This window comes from Bidens hawaiensis, unplaced genomic scaffold (genome assembly GCF_021521415.1).
Source record: "Bidens hawaiensis isolate Kalapana, Puna unplaced genomic scaffold, B.hawaiensis_p1.1 tig00011621_1, whole genome shotgun sequence".
In the NCBI taxonomy this organism is placed as follows: Eukaryota; Viridiplantae; Streptophyta; class Magnoliopsida; order Asterales; family Asteraceae; genus Bidens; species Bidens hawaiensis.
Genome location: NW_027491909.1, coordinates 548,552 through 569,115, shown reverse-complemented (window position 1 = coordinate 569,115; position 20,564 = coordinate 548,552). Strand labels below are relative to the sequence as shown.

The following is a 20,564-nucleotide window of genomic DNA, read 5'->3' as shown; positions in this document are numbered from 1 at the left end:
GATTTGCAACTACATGTTAACCTTTGATGGAATGAATAACTTACAAAAGTGGAGTATCTACTTGGACAAATATCGAAATTAGATTGTATTCCCAACTAACATAACACAGTGGCTTATAACAAAACTTAAACAAAATACATTAACTCAAAAGTTAATTGTTAATATAAATAATAAGATAGATAATGGGATTACAAATCTAACGTTTCAAGAATTACAAAGGCACCAAAAAAAATACAAATCTCTAAATATTTCATTATAAACGACGTTTGTCGTCTTAATGGTGACTTTACCATCCTTATCCAATATTAAAAGTTTAGGACCTTCTCTACTTCTGACTCTGGATAAAGCTACATATAACTGACCATGCAAGAATACTCGCTCTTTTAAAAACAACCCTACTTTTGATAGAGATTGTCCTTGACTTTTGTTTTATCGTCATTGCAAAACATACAGAAACCGGATATTGTCTTCGTTGAAATTTGAAAGGAATGTTTTTGTCGGTAGGTGTCAATGCAATTCTAGGAATAAATACCATATCACCGATGTTAGTTCCTGATATAATTTGTGCCTTAATAACACGTTCTCCTAGAGATGTAATTTGTAGTCTTGTTCCATTACATAAGCCGTCTTTTTGATTAATATTTCTTAATAGCATGACGGGACACCAACTTTTAACACCAACTTATGTTTTGGCAAACCAGATATGTTGAGACCGTTTAATATATCAAGCGCGTATAATCTTTCATCAAAGCTGTCACCAAAAGACTCGTCGAGACATACACTGTCTAAACTTAAATACTCATATTCAGATCCCGGAAGTATCTCAAGCAATCAATTATTAATTTGTTCTACAACTTCATTCGTGGGTGCAAGAACCGCTTTTTGTTCAAAAAATTCTTTGTTTTTGTAATTTGATAGAATATCTGGGTATACAAATTCAATAAGATCAGATAGTGGATCTAATGAATCTTTGATAAGTAGATCGTCAGGAATTTCAATTTCTGTCTCACCATCATTGGGACCACCAACTTTTCCTTCATCCAAATCCAAAAGCCACTTAGCAAACAACCTTGTCTATTCAATATTAGATGAGTCGCATCCTATTGTTAACCTCAATGTTTTTTGTTAGGCGTAGGACCTTGATAGTTGGCCATAAATAAGACGAACTTATTGATGCATTTACCACATCTTGTCTTGTACCGTGCTGAACCACAGGTAAAATTTTTCTAAAATCACCTCCAAAAACTATTACTTTCCCACCAAAAGGTTGGTTCCTACATCCCAATATATCCCTCAAAGTTATCTAATGCTTCAAAAGCATGTTCATGTGTCATTGGAGCTTCATCCCATATAATCAATGAATTCTTGGTTAACAAATGTGATTCATCTGTAATTGGCTTTATGTTGCAAGAGGAAGTCTCATTTAAATTAATTGGAATATGAAACCTAGAGTGTGCCGTCCTACCACCAGACAATAGTAATGATGCAATACCACTTGAAGCAACATTTATAACGATCTCACCTTTTGATCTTATAGTTGCAACCAAATTTTTTCACAAAAATGTTTTACCGGTACCACCATAACCATAAACAAAAAAACTACCTCCCTTATTGAGTGTTACGGCATTCATGATTTCTTCAGAAACAATTCGTTGCTCGTCAGTTAATGAAGATAGCAGAATATCGTATTCAGTGTTTAGAACTTCTCTGTCATAACCCATCTCCTCATTAATGAGAGGATTATTCGATGAAGCGGCAAATTCATAATCAGGTAAAGGCATCGTTTCAAAGTTTTTTAGGGTGTTTGCATTGTGAAGCAATATTTTTTCAATCTCACATAAAGTAAGATTTTTGATTTATTCATCAGGAAGAGCTAAATCTGTAAATAATAATGTAAACATATATAAATACTTGTGAGACTAATTCGGAAGTACTTTTATCAGTATCAAGTTTGATCTCCTGCTTTTGTTGTGTGTTCTTTTTCTTTGGTTGACTTAACAATTTTGGTCAAAACGTTAACTTTTTTATAGATATTTAAGTGTGTTTAATATGCAAATTTACGGTTTTGTTAAATAGTATACTGTGTTAATTGTTGAAATAGTTACAGGCACGTTTTTTGTCAATTTGACTTAAATTTGTTGTTCTTAGAAGAACAATTTTTGGTGTATTTTAATTTATCTAAAATGTTGTTATTAAATACTGTAATAAAGTGCATTCATTTTTGATACAACAACTTTCATATCACTTTTTGATAAAAATTAACCAAACAGTCAAAGTACAGTTGGTTAGTATGAAAGTCAAAGTCCAAATGGTTCAATGTGCTTGGTAAAGGTATGAAGTTTTTTTTTATTTTTACCAACACACAGGTTCTAAGATAGTGTGTGTGTATACAAACAAACACACACATTAATATATAAACAAACTCGAAGTACCTGGAGAGTTAAGCATACGGCGTTGATTGTAAAGAATACCATCTGATAAAAGTTCCCATGTATTGTTCCAAACAACATCGGGTCGAGACAAACTATGGGATGTTAACATTGTAACAAATAAAGACCTTATATAAAAACCAGTACCAGAATGGCTCGCTTCTTTGATTGCTTCAATATACTCTGAGTCATCATCTAAAAGGCCAAGCTCGAAACATGCATCTCTAAAGGTTTCATGCAATTTTCCATTAACAGTTCTAATGTCCTCAAATGATTTTGGGCCTTTAACTTTGTTTAATAGAACCCTTAAGAAATATGCTTCACCAAGTGCTGGAGATACGGCATGAATCATTCCTATGGAAAATCCGGATTTCCTTCGTTCCTAACGTTTTTGTTCAAGTTTCCAAGTAAATTTGGTTGGGAATTCAACGTAAGTTAATTTTCTTGCTTCTTCATATAGTTGATTACATTTCATCCATGATGTAAACATAGAAGAGGAAACTAACTCTTTTTCAAGAACATTGTAAACATCTTCGTCTGCACCATATACAACTGATTGCTTGCCAGGAAGATGAAAAGGAAGTCTTGTGACCGAAGGTATTCTATAATGAACATCAAACACCAATATTCTCCATGTTGCTTCACACGCTGATAGATATCTACAATCATAGTATTCTTTGATTTCATCAACAACGTCTTCTTGTTCATCATGGTTGTTATCTTTCCCAACAGATATCGTTGTCCTATCCGGACCCTTGTTAATATATTTAAAGAGATACTTTATTGAACCACTTTGGTTACACCATTCCACATTAATACGTCCCTGATATCTTTTCAAAAGACATTTGTTATATGACACCACATACCCGCTATCTAGATCAAAACCAGATTTGTCAACATACCTTCCATTATCTGGTCTTTTGTATATAGGAAAACCATCTGTATCAACACAAGTGTTTTCATTGAATCTTTTAGGAAAGTTTTTGGAGAATTTGTTATCTATCATGCAAGAACATTTTGGATTATAAGCTCCGCACGGGCCATGTATCATGAAATCCTTTATAAGTGAGTACAATACCGGATCTTCGTCCTTGTTAGGGATCTCAGCAGAAATTTTGGGGTCAATATCTTCAACTGATGATAGTTTGCTATCAGGATGTAAAAATATGCATATATACGCATGCGGTAAACCCCTTTTTTGATACTCAACTGTGTAAACAACTACATATAAAATCAAAGAAATTAGAATTAGTAAATGTTACATAAAAATATATAAAAAAAACAGAGATAAACAGGGCTTTAAGAATACCTGCTTGCACTTTACCCAAAGGTTGTTTATCTTTCAAGTCCTTAATCAAAGAGTCCAGCTTCATTTTAAATATTCGACATGATATGTCAGGCCTGTCTTCCGCTCTTAGGTTGGTGTCTTTTAAAAACCGTTTAATTTCTGGCCAATTCGGATTACATGTAAGAGTAATGAAAAAGTCCGGGTAGCCAAACCACTTACAAAGAGACATTGCGTCCAAATAATTCTGCATCATATATCGCGAACTGCCAGTAAAAGATGAGGGTAATATAACACATTGGCCAGCTCTTGATATATCTTTGTTTCCTTTGTTTTTTAATTTGCAAAGATTCTCATAGGTCTCAGATCTAAGAACACTCTTCTTGCAACATATGTAAAAAAGTCTTTCGCTTTCAATCATCGTATAAGCATCAACTAAATATTGTTGATATAATCTTCTTCCATTTAGAATTATTGAAAAGTGATTGACCCTGTCTTAAATCATGTAACAAAACCATTGGCGCATCTTTGTTGTTTTTCGTATCTTTGTAGATTCAAATTCTAGTGTTATACCTCTATGAGGTATGTCAATCCTATATCCATCTTCTTCATACACATGTAGCAACGGATATTGAAGTGGAAGGTAAGACGGATGCAGCTCGCTAATTGGTATAAGATTTCCGTCTTGAGTTTTTACAACAATGTCTCTAGTGTCTAGCTGTTCATGAATGTCACCAACTATTAACGCAACTACTTCAGAAGCGGTGGGTAAGTTATAAGTACGACCATCTTTTTGCCTATTACCGATTATTCTAAGCTTCAGTTCAATACCTGGATTATGTTCAATACAACTCTTGCCATTCTATACGATTTAACCAAGTGATTTTGTGAATCTAACATTTGCTTTAATTCACTAATAATGGTCAAATCTAAGGTATTTGAAGCTGAATTTGATGAACTGGATTCGCTACAGAAGAACAAAAGTATTATTAATATCTTGCGAAAATTGAAGGACAAAAGCATATGTAAAAAACAGCTACTTGTGGATTTAGTAAAAATTACCAGAATATTCCTTGTCTGTTAGATACTTCGTTGTCGGTATCATATATGTCGAGTTGTGCAAATTTTGGTTTCGAGCCGTTATCTGGTAGAAGACTACCAATACTATGATAATTTTGTCCACTAAGTCTGAAAACAAATGGAGCATTTCCTTTATTAATTGAGCGATCGATTTTACCACCCATTGATGTAAAGCTAAACATGGAATTATATCAACGGATGTTCTTCAAAAAGAACTTGCTTTTATCATCAGATGAAAGAAATAAACTTTTATAATAATCTGATGGCTCCTTCAATTTTGGAAGCTGAACCTTCCCTTTGGCACAACACATTGAATAGACTCCAGATCCAACCTTTTCGTTTCCCCTTCTTGATTCATCCTTCCATAATTTAGCTTGACATGTTGAACATATAACTGATTGATCACCATGATCCAGGTAATCTGTTTGAATATAGAAATATAAAAAAATAAAAAAAAAATAGAAAACTTGTTAAGAAATATTATATTAAATTACAACTTACCCTTAGAAATTCCTTTAAAGCCATTTTCAATCTCCTGGTCATCATTTAATTCATCATGTGTGAAGTCATGCATATGTAACTCACGTGGGTTCACATTTGTTGTTTTTGAACATTGTTTTTGTTTACGCGGCTTCACAAAAGATCCCTTTGTACGCAAAATACATGTATTTGATGACGATGGGACATTTGGTGGTGTAGGAGTTGTATAGCAACTTTGATGCATACCTGTAAATATAGAAGCGCATTTTATAAACAAATATTGCATCATTTTCATAAGTTAAATGTAGATATGTTAGAAGAATAAGTATTACCATTTGTGATATCAGATAATGGCGTTGAAATATTTAATGGTAGATTTGTATTATTGGCAATGTTTGTTTGATATGGTGTAGGTGTTTGAGGGTTGACATTTTCTTTATCATAAGAAGACATGAGATTAGTGACTGATGATATTTGACGCAAGCCTACATTTTTACGACCTGAAAAGAAAAAAAATAGATACCGAACACAGCTTTTATTAAGATCGATTTAAAGCGCGACTAAAACGAATTAGTGTAAATACTTACATATAGATGCTTGATATGGTCTAGGTGTTTGAGGGTTGACATTTTCTTGATCATAAGAAGACATGAGATTAGTGACAGATGATATTTGACGCAAGCCTACATTTTTAGGACCTGAAAAGAAAAAAAATAGATACCGAACACAACTTTTATTAAGATCGATTTAAAGCGCGACTAAAAAGAATTAGTGTAAATACTTACATATAGATGCTTGATATGGTGTAGGTGTTTGAGGGTTGACATTTTCTTTATCATAAGAAGACATGAGATGAGTAACGTCTGACATGTGATGTAGCTTTTTAGGACCTGAAAAAAAAAAGATATGTGATGTAACTTTTTAGGACCTGAAAAAAAAAGAACAAAAAAAAAGATACTGAACAGAACTTTTATTAAGATCGATTTATCCACACAAAGTTAAAATGTTGACCATATGTAAAAATGTCAACACTGAAAGTACACTTTACGGTAAAAAAATAAAAAAAACTTCATACTGCAGATTTTAGATAATCCCCAAAGTACACTTTATGGTTAAAAAATAGTTTTAGAAATGTTTAATTAGTTTACTGTGTTAAATTTTGAAATAGTTACAGGCCCGTTTTTGTCAATTTGACTTAAATTTGTTGTTCTTAGAAGAACAATTTTTGGTGTATTTTAATCTATCTAAAATTTTGTTATTAAATATTGTAATAAAGTGCATTGTGTAATGGATTTTTGATACACCAACTTGCAGATGACTTTTTGGTAAAAATTAACCAAACAGTCAAAGTACAATTGGTTATTATGAAAGTCAAAGTCCAAATGGTTCAATGTGCTTTGTAAATGTATGAAGTTTTTTTTTATTTTTACCAACACAGAGGTTCTAAGATAGTGTGTGTGTATACAAACAAACACACACATTAATTTTTGAAATAGTTTACTGTGTTAATTTTTGAAATATTGTGTGTATACAAACATACACACACATTAATTTTTGAAATAGTTTACTACGCTAATCCCCAAAGTACACTTGACGGTAAAAAATAACAAAACAACTACATACTGCAAATTTATGAAAATGACGAAAGTAACCTTGACGGTAAAAAATCACAAAACAACTCTATATTGCAGTATTTTAGAAGCCCAAAGTACCCCTGACGTGTGCTTTAATACATTGGATTGACAAAGTTTACAGTTGAAATTCACAACAATAAATTGTATAAATACTTACATATAGATGCTTGATATGGTGTAGGTGTTTGAGGGTTGACATTTTCTTGATCATAAGAAGACATGAGATTAGTAGCGGCTGATATGTGACACTAGCCTACATTTTTAGGACCTGAAAATAAAAAAAACAAAAAAAGTTAGATACTGAACAAAATATTTATTAAGATCGATTCAAAACGGGACTAAAAAGTATTAGCGTAAATACTTACATATAGATGCATTTGATGAGCATGGGACACTGGACAACAATGAAATTGATTTCAAAGTTGGTGTGGGTGTTGTAGTCCAGGTTTGACACATAGCTAGAATTTTGTTAACGTAGTTAGTATTTTTAATATATATTGATGGAAATATAAAATATAATAAAGAAGAATTTATCATAAAAGTTACCACGATTTGTGATGTCATACAATAGAGATGAAAAATTGAAAGCATTTCCAATGTGTGTTTGATATGACATTGGTGTTTGACGATTGACATTTTGTTGATCATAAGAAGGAAAGAAATTAGTAACACTTTTGTGACCTGAAAGCAAAGAAAATAAATGGTGATTAATAAAAAGAAAAAGAGATAATACCATACAAGTTGTATTAATAAATAGTTACCAGCAATATAGTCGCGTTTTCTTTTGCTATCCAAACGTTGTTTTTGAAACTTTCTTCTCTCTTTACAATACATTCTATCAAAAGCCATGCCTAAAATAAAAAAATTATCAGAAGTATGAGATGTATTTTGAATATGAATAATGAATAAAAACAAAAAATTACTTACAATTAACTATATGTCTGAGGTTTGAAGTTATATAGCCCGGGTTCTTTTTGTTATCACGAATGATTTTTCTTAGCCGTCGGTTTTCCTTACAGATATCTAAAGTTAAAAAACTTAATATAATAGTGATTCTAAAATGGGTGATATTAAAAAAATATATAACAAAAAAAGTAAACTTACAATTTTTGGTCAATATTCGTTGTGCTATTTGTTGTGTAGAGGCCAAATTGTGATTGGTGAAACCTATATAAACATTGAAAGACATCATCTCCTTAGAACCAAAAAAACTTCATAAGTCTTAGTTAAAAAGCCATTAATAATAAAATAAAATAAAACCTGATTGACTTCTTTCTCTGTTGTCCATATCGAGGGTGTTATGTTCCGAATTAATAGTCTCTGCCTAATGCCTCAATATATATTAGGGGTGCATAAACATAAAATAGAACACCTTTTTAATCAAAAAGTAATTTTAATATATATTGACAAACATATATATATGTAATCTGCTAAGTTGGGAAAAAAGAAGCATTATTGACCAATATATATACGTATTAACCTCAATAATTCAAATGATGAACATGTCAATAGAATTGGAGAATTATATATGTAATCTGATTTGAAAATTGATTAATTAAACATGTCAATAGAATTGAAAGATTGATCGATAGAGCCTGGTTTAACCTGTGATGTGAAGGTTTGCGATTGAATCCAAATGAAACTGCGAGTCAGATTGAATCTGTTTAGATGAGATGATTGAATGAACTGGATTACAAAGGTTTGATAGTTACCTATTTAGGTGTTTGCTAGGGTTAGAAGATGTCAATGGGAAGGTATGGAGAAGATGACAGCGTTAGCGATTTATTTAATCTGAAATACTGAAGTTGAATTGGTATAATATTGGAATAAAATAATTTAAAAATTTTAAAAATTTGAAAATGCCATGTGGCATTTTGAAGAAACCTGGTTAAACCAAAAAAGTGGAGATTGTTTTAAAAATCCATTGTTTTATTAGATAGGTGTATATATATATATATATATGTATGTATGTATGTATATTCTGTTGAATCTAGAATGTAAGCTTAAAATAACTTCAATTCATTGTAGTAATATATAAAGTAATCACATGATTTATCGGATGAATATTAGTTGTTAACAGTAGTATAAATATACCTCTCTTTTGTGACATAATAGACTAAATATAATATATAAGATCATATATTAACTTATTCTAGCTAATAATCTTAGTTTGTTAGTTTTAATTTACAAGACTTTAGATTTATAAAATTCTTATTGATCAATATTATTACCGATAGTAATGTGGAACCAGCTTGCGTTAAACAACACACAACTAATTTTGGTTTAAAAAAAACACAAAATTTTGGAATCTTAAGTCTCCATGACCCGCCAACAAATCACACAATGTCATTTAGGCGTTGTAGTTCTTATTTTCAACTGTAAATATAAATGTAGGTTCTAGTTGAGTACGACTCTTCGGTTGCTTAGTTTGCTTTTGCCTAAGCTACGGTTTCTGTTTAATTTTAGTCATAGTATATTAACTCTATTCTGTTACTTCGTAGTACGGTTTCTGATTTCTTTCACTCATAGCATTAATTATATTCTATTCGTAATACGGTTTTCTGTTTTCGTTCACTTTTAGTATTGACTCTATTCCGTTATTTCGTAGTACGGTTTCCGTTTTCGTTTATTCATAGTATAAATTTTAATCCGTTACTTTCTAGTGCGGACTTTCGGTATTTTATATTTTTGCACCACCAAGTTGTCTCTATCGATACAACCCATTTTGGTCTTTGGACATTTATACGTCGTCAACTTTTTATTTAGTTTTGTTCAGCTATCCATTTTGCTTACTAATTTTGGTTTGAAAGATTTGTAGCATGCAATAAGTTTTATAAACTCGTACTCATTGTTGCATGCTCTTATGGATAATAATACGGAATTCTATTAATATGTTATATGTTATATGTAGTTATACTACCTTTCACGTTTAGTACTCTGTTACCCGAGCAGAACACTTTTCATGACAGTGTGTTTTAAAAGTTCACGGTGTCTCTAACTAGTACTTTGGCTGTTTAGGGGCGTATGGATCGATCCTAGTTCAGTTATATGTTATACGTTATATGTCACACGTTATATGTTACAAGTTATATGTTATATGTTTGGCTCTGGGTACTCCTTTAATTACGCGACTTATTTTTTTTATAACACCAATTGTCGTGTAAGTCAGTCACCGTTATATGTTTAGTAATACGTTTAGTATCGGTTTTCGTCATATGCTCTAAAAGGATCAAGTTTCGGTATATTATTTATTTTGGTTAAGATAAATTTTGTTCCTATTTTGCTTCTGTTTATTCGTCTTATCGTTATTACTATTGTTCTTTCCGTTACTGGGCAATTTTTGGCTCAGCCGTATTTTCTTGTTTGTGTGTGTCTTATTTGTTGACAGGTAATTCGGGGAATCAGGGAACTCAGTGATGAGAGTAAAATGAAGTTAAAGAATTAAAGACTTTAAATATTTTTTTTTTCGTTTATCTCCGAATTAAATAAATTTGACTTAGGAATTTCTTTCGGTTTGTTTTGACTAGTTGGTTGCCTTTGGATTCTCTTTATTTCTTTTAAATGGATTGTGTTTAGTTTATGATATATGTAATAGTGACACGCCAGCATGCTCCAGGTTGGGGTGTTACAATAAACAAACCTAACGTTTGCTAAAAATAAAATATGTTTTGTAAAAGAAACCAAATAAATCATTAAACAAAAAATATATAAAAAGAACTTTAAAAAATGTATAAATTAATAGGAGAGAGATGCGAAAAAAAAGTAATAATGCATAAGAGAATGACATGCGTCAAGAGGAAACTTTTATTTATTATATAGTATAGATTAAAATGCGCCCCCCCCCCCCCCCCCACCACACACACACACTTACTTTCATAAGCAGTTCTTTTTTCCTACTTAAAATGTGAATACAGATTTCACCTTAAGAGGCCAGATTCAAATTCAGGTTACAATTTAGTTTGCTTCACTCTAAAATCTGTTAGGTTTGCCAGGAAAAGAAACTTAGCCTGAGAACCACAAAGTACCCAAAATCCGACCCGATAAACACCCTTGCTGTATATAAAATTATGATAAAAATAACACATACATCACATAGGCTAACTCTTTTAACCATTTGTTGTCAAATGCCAGACCCTGACCAAAAACAAATGGCAGAGTTATTGTGGATGCCTGTTTTGTGGTAAGGGTCTAAAAACAACATCACCAGATTGTATCAAAACTAAATATTAACAACTTTCATGTTTCGTCGACAAATAATCAAGGGTTCAAAAATCATTAATAAAAGTAGTTCTAGAAAAGATAAAAGCATCAAGCTAATGATGTATCTGCATCATCAGAACCCGAGGAGCCATTTCTCTCTTGATCTGCTTCTGCTTCTGCTTGAGCTTCTAAATAATGTTCAAACTTCATCCTTGAACTCATCCTTCTCTGGGTTTCTGAATATTAATAATTAATCAATTATTGAAGAGAATCAATTACAGGTTATACCTGATTTTCACAGTTATTATAAGTTAAGCTAAGGGTGTAAACGAGCCAAGTTGGCTCATGAGCTACTCGAGATCGGCTTGTAAAAAGCTTTATCGGGCTCGAGCTGGCTCACAAGCCTAAACGAGCCTATTATTTTTATAATTTTATTTAATGTATCAAATATATATATTTATATACTAATATTTAGTCTATATAAAATTATGATAAACAAATAACTAATAATATACAAAAAAAATTAAAAAAAAGTACATAAATTAATTAATAAATAATAAAGAAGCCAAGCCCGAGCTTAAAAAAACGGCTCACGAGCTGTAAATCAAAACAAACTGAGCTCTGGCTTGGCTCATTTGCACCCCGAAGTTAAGCTAATATGCCCTATATTTGTTTCGGTTCTTCAACTAGTAATTCTAGTAAAATTTTTGGTTGGAAATTTTATGTCATAAAGCAAATTTTGGCTCATGCAGGACATCTTTAAAACAATTTTTGTCAAATTGATGAAAAACTTGAAATTAAATTGATCCTTTGCTCGACTTTCATGCCTATGTGTATTATCTGACACTGTAGATTTCTAAATAAAAATTTTACTGGAGTGATAGTAAAAAAAAATGAGATGAATATATTTATCAAATAGGCTAAAATTATAATATAGATGTTTTTTGGTAATTAACCCTGATAAATAAGAAGAAACATAATTACTTTTGCTGTTAATTGCAGTGCGAGTCATGGCTAAGAAATCATCCCAACTTAGTTTACTGAGTTCATCCTTTTCTTTAACAGTGAGCTCAAAGTTTGGCTCCCTTCCACACAAAAAAGCAGCCCTGAAGAAAACAATATTAAAAGTGCAAATGACCAAATTGTCCTTAATGCATAACTCATCACAAATGGTTGTTTTTGGCAACAAACAAGTGGTGTATGTATGTGATGCTAGCATCATTAATCACACAGGTGCAGTAATACTTGCAGGAAAGCATCAAACACTGGATTACATATTTCAAAAAACAGGTGAAAAAAGTGATTACGCCTGGGATCAACTCGACCATCTTGACCCAGACTCATTTTTGACCCATGTGCGTGTGTGATTCAAGATGCTAAAATCAAGAATTACCTATCATATAAGCGAGCAGCTTCTTCTTGAGAGCCGACTGTGCCCAGATGGATTTGTTTTTTGTCAACTTTAATGGCAGCTTGCCATTTCATGTTTTTGAAATATACACCTCTCATTATACACTCTTCTTGGTTCTCAACAATCTTTCTTCTATGTCTTTTTCGTCTCTTGAACGCTGAAAATTTTAAAAAAAACTGTTATTAAGGAGAAAATTACCTATTGTCCATCATCACCATCATTTTTGTTTCAAATAACAAGTCAAGCATTGCAATCTTTATGTTTGAAATACCTTGCACGGTTTCGATGTATTTAGAAAGAAAAATTTAAACTTTTGGTCAATTATGTTTTGCTTTAACATACATGATGAACTTTATACATCACCTCAAACTTGTGTAGTATCCCCCCAAAACACAAAAAGTGAAATTGCCCCCGACGTACACAAAAGTGGGTGATTGCAGCATATTAGATTGGATTAAATGAATTTAAACAAAAGAAATGATGACAGTAATCAATATTTATAAGATGACAGACCTGGATACTGAGCAGGCTGCTTACTAGATGAGCTAGACTCATTGACAATCGAGGGCTCAGGTTCTTCAGATTTTGTATTCTCCTGCTAAACACATGATTACTACAAAGCTCGTATAATATGAAAAATAAAATACCACACCCCTTATAAAAAAATAACCCATAGTTGATTCTTACATAAAGAATTTGAGTTACAATTCTACATGTTCCATTCTGAGTTTTGAGTATGAATTATAAACATAGTAAAGTTTCTTCTTTTTAGTTTTTTTGTTTTCACTTTTGACCTTGTTGTAATGGAGCAAATTGCATAATAATCGTTTATTTTTGCCAGAAAGCAAACACAGACCATTTACTAGCAAGTAGCGACCCTGAAGGAAAAACATGCATTTTTTTATAGGGGACGGTAATGGTAACATATGAATATAATGCTAATGATGGAAGACAAGCATTAAAACATGATTTCCATGCTTACCGGCTCATCAGGCTGTTGAACATCAACCAGAGGCGCAAAAGAATGCATGCCAAATCTTGTGCTTCGCACCCAACTTCCAGTATATTGCCTATTGTTTTGTGATGAAGATGAAATATCATCAAGACAAGCGGGTCTCCCTAAATTTAAGCATTGTAATATCAGTATCAATAAATAAAATAACAAAGAAAAATCAATAACTTTAGTTCTTTACACAAAAAATAAAGAAAAATACGAGCAATAGAATAGCAATACCGTACATGATAATATATAGTTTAATACAACTATAATAAAAAAATATACAACTTAGACAGTTACTTACCGTAAAGCTTGATGAGTCTTTGTCTACGGATGCTCACCATCGTGTCTTATATGTCAAAACAATCCTACCATCATTCAAAAACAATAGTTATTATTTAGCAAAACTATTACATATGCCAAGTTTCTGAAAAAAAAAATCGAAAAGTTCAAGAATGATAAACGGAAAAGTTGAACACATACAAAAAAAATGTGAACTTTTTTACTCTTTCTTAGGGTGAACGGAGTGCCCTGAGCGGTTGGCTAGGGGAGGTCTCGGGCCGCCGGGAACACCGCCCCGTGTCCCTCAGGCCCGACAAAAAACACCCCGGCTCAAGGTCACCACACCAATTCAGGAAGGTGACAGAGAAAAAAAAAGGCATTGACTCATTGAGGCATTTGATCAAACACATAACGCTCACAATAATCAATCAAAATTAAAAGAAAACAAAACCCCCAAAACCCATCAAGATCATACCACACAATGCTCATAATAAAACCAACTAAAATCAAGAAAAACACAAACATACTTGAACCAAATCATCAATCGGGTAACCCACACAAAACCCACCAGAAAAAAAACCCTAATTATTATTAAAAAAGCAAGTCAACCCACCAACCTACCACCTTTCATGAAGTACCAACGGTGGAATCAAGTACAATCAACCGATCTTGAACACACAACTTACCAATCAATTAAACAAACCAAACATAACTTCAAAACCCATCAACGAAAACACGAATGCGTTTAGAATAAACGAACGATTACAGAAAACAAGAAGTGGGTACAAGAGAACAAGTGGGTTAACAACCAAAGAAGCCATTGCAGAGTAATAATAACAATAAGAGTAGAGGCTTGGTGTTGGTTACCTGAGAAGGTGGCGGTGAGCGTAAGAACCAAGAACCAAAACAGCGTAATTAAAAGAAAGAATTGAATTGGATTATAAGGTGGTGAGGTTGGGGAGATATAGATAGATAGATAGGTTTATATAATAATGATAATAAGTCTAAACTTAAACTTAACCCCCCAACTTGGCAATAACTACTTTCTTTTGAGTATTTTGTTCACATTTGTCATGATCATCTTTAATAGTAAAAGTGATAATTAGGTTAGGTTAAACTCGTGCGTTTAGGTGGGAATGTGATAAAAACTTGGTCGGCGTCGGCTTGGTTTGTTATGTTATTTTTTTCAGTGGTGGCCTAGAGCTGCCGTATAGGGGTCGGTTGTTTGCTGTGAAAAGAAAAAAGAAATATAGTACTTTGTATGCATTAAAATTCTGACCAACCCTATGAAATTTGGACATCAACCTTCATAAATAAATTATTTCTGCCCGTCACTTTATTTGTTGGCATTTATTATTTATTTTACTTAACTCAAGTTTAGGAAGAATTTAGCTAAACTATTACATCTAAGGGACTGAAATTGCCAAATGAGAAAGTTGTGAAAAAAGAAAAGCCGATTTGGGGGGGGGGGGGGGCTCGCCCAAGGGGTTCCGAACCTTGAAGATGATTATAAAGAATCATACCAACAAGCCTTAACTACAACACACTTAGCTACTCTAGCTTATTTCTTTTGTAATTTATTAGTTTCTATACGTATATATGTAAAAGCTGGTGGTGGTAATCTGACAAACTCCTAAAATGCAATATTAATAAGTATTATAATGCGATTTTTTTAAGTGTTGTTTAATATTTTGTTTAAACTTGATTAATCAAAGAGTTGAACCGAGCATAAGTGAATTTTAAATATATTCAAGATTTTACTCAATTGAAACCAAAATTGAATTACGTTTTCAGTTTTAGTTTCAAAAATCTGGATAGGTCAAACCAAATAATAAATAATGATTATTTAAGTATTGTCATTTATCCAAACCTTAGTCAATAACAAATAATGGTTATCCTGTACTTTCAATTGAAATCGATCCGAAACTAAATTAATTTTTTTTTTTCTTGAACACCTAAACTTTGGTCTAGTTTAGTTTTTGCTTACTGTTAGAAAAATCTTCAAACCAAATAAACTATAAATCTAAAACATAAAAACCCTAGTTTTTTTTTATTATAATTAAAATTTGAAAAGGTGTCAAAAGATTAATTTAGTTTCGAATATTTATTGTAGTTTATAAACATGTCATTTTTGTTTTTATTTTAGGTTTAATCTATCAAAAGACATAATTTGAAATTTGATGTAGCAAATCACATAAATTTTCTTCCGGATACACCTTAATATGTAACCGGTAGTCTCTTTAATGTTTATATAGGGTTAACTATGTCAAGCTGTTACTTGTCAACAACTACAATACTCGTAGGATAGGATGAGTAAATTCGGTATCGGTATTGAAATCGGTACTGACTTGGTACTATCGGTATCGAATCGATACCAAAGTTTTGAGTTTCAGTATTGGTACGTTACCGGAATTTCCCGAAATTTACTGTAAATACCGAACCGATACCCAACCGAAAATTTCGATACTGCTACCGGTATCAAAAATTTATGATTTTCAAGATCGGGATTTTTAATACCGATACTAATACGGTATCGATCTTATCCCTGTATACTTGTACGACACAATAAAAGTGACACCCTAGCTTGTTTAATTTTGAAGGTCAATACATCAGAATAACATTTGAAGAGTTAACATACAAATGAAATTATATATACAAGTAGAGTAATTTACTTACTTGATTCTCACAATTAGCATGTTAATTTCAATTGTATTTGATCCAAACTCTCTCTCTCTCTCTCTCTCTATATATATATATATATATATATATATATATATATATATATAGGGTAAGGATCCTAAAAGAACCATTTTGGACCACTAAAAAAACCTCTAAAAAAATATTTAAAAAATTATAAAACAAAAAAAAGAAAATTTTAAAAAAGTAAAAAAATCAAAATTCTTATATCTCATTCCGGTTTCATAAAAAAACCGAATTTTTTTTTCTTTTTAATTTCTATTATACCTATACACATATATATATATACTTTCATTTAATCTCTAGTTACGTAATGTACACATGTACATTATCATTTACCTTAAATATACATATGTGTATAGTAAAAAAACATGTGTGTACATATTATACATATATGTATAATTTAGCTAAACCGAGAAATTTTTTTTTTTACATTTTTTTTAGAAACCGGGATGATAAATAAGAACTTTGGTTTTTTTACTTTTTTATTTTTGTGTTTTTTTTTGTTTTATGATTTTTTTTTTATTTTTAGGTTTTTTGTGGTCCAAAATGGTTTTCATAGTTCTCAATTCTCAAAAAGTTCTCACATGATCAATATTATATATATATATATATAAGGGGAATTTTTAACTTCATTTTGAGAGTTGATCTAGTCGTAAGAGCATGTTTGGGATTGAGTTTAAAAACTACTTATTGACTTATTAGTGTTTTCAAAAAGCCAATAATTTAAAAAGTGTTTGGAGATCACAACTTTTTGAAAGGGTTAAAAAGCATTTTTCTAAAAGACTCGAATTTTGGCTTGTTGAGAACCAATTAGTATATATATATATATATAATGTATACAAAAATTGAAATATGAGTTCATGTCAAAAAGATTAGCTTTAAGACACTAAATGAAACACTAAGTGATACAATTATTCACCACATAATGCAATATTTGAGTAATTTAAAACGGTAGTTTGATTTTTTATAATGAAAGTATGACAAAAAAATAATAATTTAGTTCGTCTTTAAAATGTTTACAATAGTGTCTCTCATTGTGATGGTCTATGGAGGTGCGCGGTTTCATCAAAGATCTACGTTAAAATTTGTTTTCCTTTATGTTGTAGTCTTTTATGAGTTGTTGATGATGATTAGGAGGCTATCTGTGATACATGATTTTTAAAAAATGATATCTTCTTGGTGACAGAGACGAAGCAAGTCCTAAACGGGAGACCGAATGGGTGGGGAGCAACCTTAGAGCGCAAAAGGCTTACGTGTAAGTCGATCTAAAACAGTTACATTTATTGTAACTTTAGTGGGCCATCAAGGAGGTGGCACTCAAATAACCATTGAAATACAGGTTTATCCTGCATGCAACCAAGTTCAAGTATTTAGGGTTATTCATCTGGATTGGTAGGGGAATTGACAATGATGTAGCTCATCGTGTTCAAGGAGGTTGGTGTAATCGAAGAAAAGCAACAAGAGTTTTGTGTGACAAGAACTTCCCAACAAGATTAAAAGGGAAAATCTATTGGATTGCAATTCGTTCAACTATATTATACGAATTGATTCTTGGGCCATAAAGAAGACACAAACATGTAAATTGCAAGTACTAGATATAAGGATATTGAGATGGATTGTATTGGGCACACAATGTTAGACCATAGAGTGAATGGAATTTTGTGAGACAACCTGGGGGTGACAAGCATTTTGGATAAGACAAGTGATATACGATTGAGCTAGTTTGAACACGTGCATAGAATAAGGATGGAGGCACTTGTAAGAAGCATGGAAAACTTCACAGTTGAGTGGAGGATGAGCATAGAAAAACTCTAAGTACATGGAATGACCATATTAAGAAGGATTTATTAGACTTACGCATATCTTAGGACATGATTGTTAATAGAAATTATTGGATATAGCATATAAAGCTCAATGACTTTTAAGAGGACACATAGATGACTGATTAGTCTTAGTGTCTTTTCGATCCAACCCTTTGTGCTTTGCCTTTCTTCCATATACCCTATGTCCTAATAATCCGTGGAAATTATTGAATCCCGTAACTTCATACCGATTCAAGTAAATCCATCCTTGAATGTTTTTCATCGGTCTTTTATAATGGTTTTCAAACAGTCTTAAAGTTTTCATCGATTAATATTTCTTTTTATAAAACAACACTTTAAATATAAGCATTTTATTTTACTTAATTCGAGTATAATTAAGTATAAAATTGTTATAGTTTGTCCTTTTTAATGTGGTGTAGTGGTAGGAAACTTGAGTTTCTCGGTAGAGACCCATGTTCAATCATCACAGGCATGGGAGGGGCATGGATGGTTCAATGAAAGAAGACTGGGATCTTTGGGCGTCCGAATTTTACCACAAGTGGGCTTTCGGGCGGGTTTTCCCCGGGATCTGGACAATTCTCTAGGTTAGGCCAGCTGACGGTATTTTGCTATTGGGTCACCCTGTACGGAGTCTTAGACAACTCTCTATTTTTTTAGATAGACGACTTTCTTTTATTTAGGCTACACACTCTCCAAATTTGAAGAGCCCCAATGCCCTACTCTGGCCAAATTATGTTGTCTTAATCAGGCACACACTGTCTTCAGAGTTTGGCTTGGACGTTCCTCCGGGAAACCATACCGCCGACTCCCACTTGACAGTCATTATGCTACCACAAGAGCACACTCTCTGACGTAACATACGGTGGGACGAAACCCGGGTGGGCTTAGGGTTCAAACTGATAACCCTTGTACAAGGCCTAGCTCAAATCCTTTATTGTTAATATCCACCCAAAAGTGACACAAGTGGGATTCGAACTTGAGCCTCCATTGGAGAACCCAAGCCTCCTACAACTAAGCTACAAGTGATGAATATGTAATTCTTTGTTTGTCCACCGTTAAAAAAATTGCTATATATTAATTTGGGAAAATTCCTAAAATAGCCCTTTTTAGAGAGAGAAAGCCTAAAAAAACCCTTTTTTCCTTAGAATTTTTGAGAATTTAGCCTCTCCAAACGTATTGGGAAAAGATAATAATATAGAGGGAGCATGCCAAATCTTTAAAGAAAGTTAGAAAGAATACCAGATTTGAGAAAATAATGAAGGTAAAGTCCAAAAATTTTGAAATGTTGGAGCAAAAGTTCAAATTTTTCCTAAACTTTTTTTCTTAAAAAACCGTTTTGAGAGACTGTTTTTTTATGTTTTCTATATTTTCCGTCCATATTTTCAGATTCGAGGAAAAAGAGATTTTGAAATCTCGTCTTGAGAGACGAGATTCTACCACCACCCACCGTTCGCTTTCTACCACCACCACCACTACCGTCACCATCCACCACCACCACCACCCACCGTCCTCCACCACCACCTTCTACAACCGCCATTACTTCTCTTATTGGGACTTCACCGCCGACCCATGTTCCTTCGCCCGAGTTTTCTGCTCCGGCGACAGAGTTGTCACCTTAAACCTCGGAGACCCACGCGCCGACACCCCTAGCCTCTCCGGCCACCTCCGTCCCGCCATCGGAAAGTTAAAAGGCCTCGTGGAGTTCACAATTGTTCCCGGAAGAGTCACCGAAACACTTCCGGCGACCTTGTCGGAGCTGAAGAGTCTACGGTGAAGTCCCAAAAAGAGAATTAATGGCGGTGGTAGAAGGTGGTGGTGATGGATGGTGATGGCAGGCGATAGAGGTGGGTGGTGATCGATGGTAGTGGCGGACGGTGGGTGGATGGTGGGGGTGGCGAACGGTGGGTGGTGGCGGTAGAAGGCGAACGGTGGATGGTGGTGGTAGAATCTCGTCTCTCAAGACGAGATTTCAAAATCTCTTTTTCCTAGAATTTGAAATATGGACGGAAGATGTAGGAAACGTAAAAAAAACAATCTATCAAGACGGTATTTTGAGATAAAAAGTTTAGAAAAAATTTGAACTTTTGCTCTAACATTTCAAAATTATTTGGACTTTACCCTCATTATTTTACAAAATCCGGTCTCCCTTAACTTTCTTTAAATATTTGGTCTGCTCCTTTATCTTTATTATCTTTTCCCAATGTGTCTGGAGAGTATTGTAAAAAATTCTGACTAAAAATGGG

The 20,564-nt window shown here is 32.8% G+C and overlaps 2 protein-coding genes across 3 annotated transcripts; both read right to left on the bottom strand.

Annotated features, from left to right (window-relative positions):
* Nucleotides 1–2,811: 2,811 nt before the first annotated feature.
* LOC143538445 (uncharacterized) lies at nt 2,812–4,958 on the bottom strand. Its single transcript, XM_077032009.1, has 5 exons — nt 4,777–4,958; nt 4,546–4,681; nt 4,288–4,432; nt 3,739–4,149; nt 2,812–3,650 (listed from the first exon to the last, which is right to left on the bottom strand). The coding sequence occupies exons 1-5, from the start codon at nt 4,956–4,958 to the stop codon at nt 2,812–2,814; spliced, it is 1,713 nt and encodes a 570-aa protein (XP_076888124.1).
* Nucleotides 4,959–11,216: 6,258 nt separating this feature from the next.
* LOC143538429 (uncharacterized) lies at nt 11,217–14,737 on the bottom strand. 2 transcript variants are annotated; one of them, XM_077031993.1, is made up of 7 exons: nt 14,666–14,737; nt 13,821–13,884; nt 13,502–13,638; nt 13,033–13,117; nt 12,502–12,676; nt 12,093–12,214; nt 11,217–11,344 (listed from the first exon to the last, which is right to left on the bottom strand). In XM_077031993.1, exons 2-7 carry the CDS (start codon nt 13,858–13,860, stop codon nt 11,217–11,219), a joined length of 687 nt encoding a protein of 228 aa, XP_076888108.1. In that variant the 5' UTR covers nt 13,861–13,884; nt 14,666–14,737. The 2 variants fall into 2 exon arrangements, with proteins under 2 accessions (XP_076888108.1, XP_076888109.1); XM_077031994.1 differs by having other exon boundaries at nt 13,033–13,114.
* Nucleotides 14,738–20,564: the final 5,827 nt, after the last annotated feature.

Excerpts from the sequence above, each read along its gene's own strand:
- LOC143538445 (XM_077032009.1), bottom strand. The coding sequence starts at position 4,958 with ATGGGTGGTAAAATCGATCGCTCAATTAATAAAGGAAATGCTCCATTT. Across the intron at positions 4,150-4,287 it reads GATTGACATACCTCATAGAG|TTGATGCTTATACGATGATT; the intron begins GTATAACACTAG and ends AACAATATTTAG. Across the intron at positions 3,651-3,738 it reads TTTGGGTAAAGTGCAAGCAG|TTGTTTACACAGTTGAGTAT; the intron begins GTATTCTTAAAG and ends TTTTATATGTAG.
- LOC143538429 (XM_077031993.1), bottom strand. The coding sequence starts at position 13,860 with ATGGTGAGCATCCGTAGACAAAGACTCATCAAGCTTTACG. Across the intron at positions 13,118-13,501 it reads TTCAACAGCCTGATGAGCCG|CAGGAGAATACAAAATCTGA; the intron begins GTAAGCATGGAA and ends TCATGTGTTTAG. Across the intron at positions 11,345-12,092 it reads CACTGCAATTAACAGCAAAA|AAACCCAGAGAAGGATGAGT; the intron begins GTAATTATGTTT and ends ATTAATATTCAG.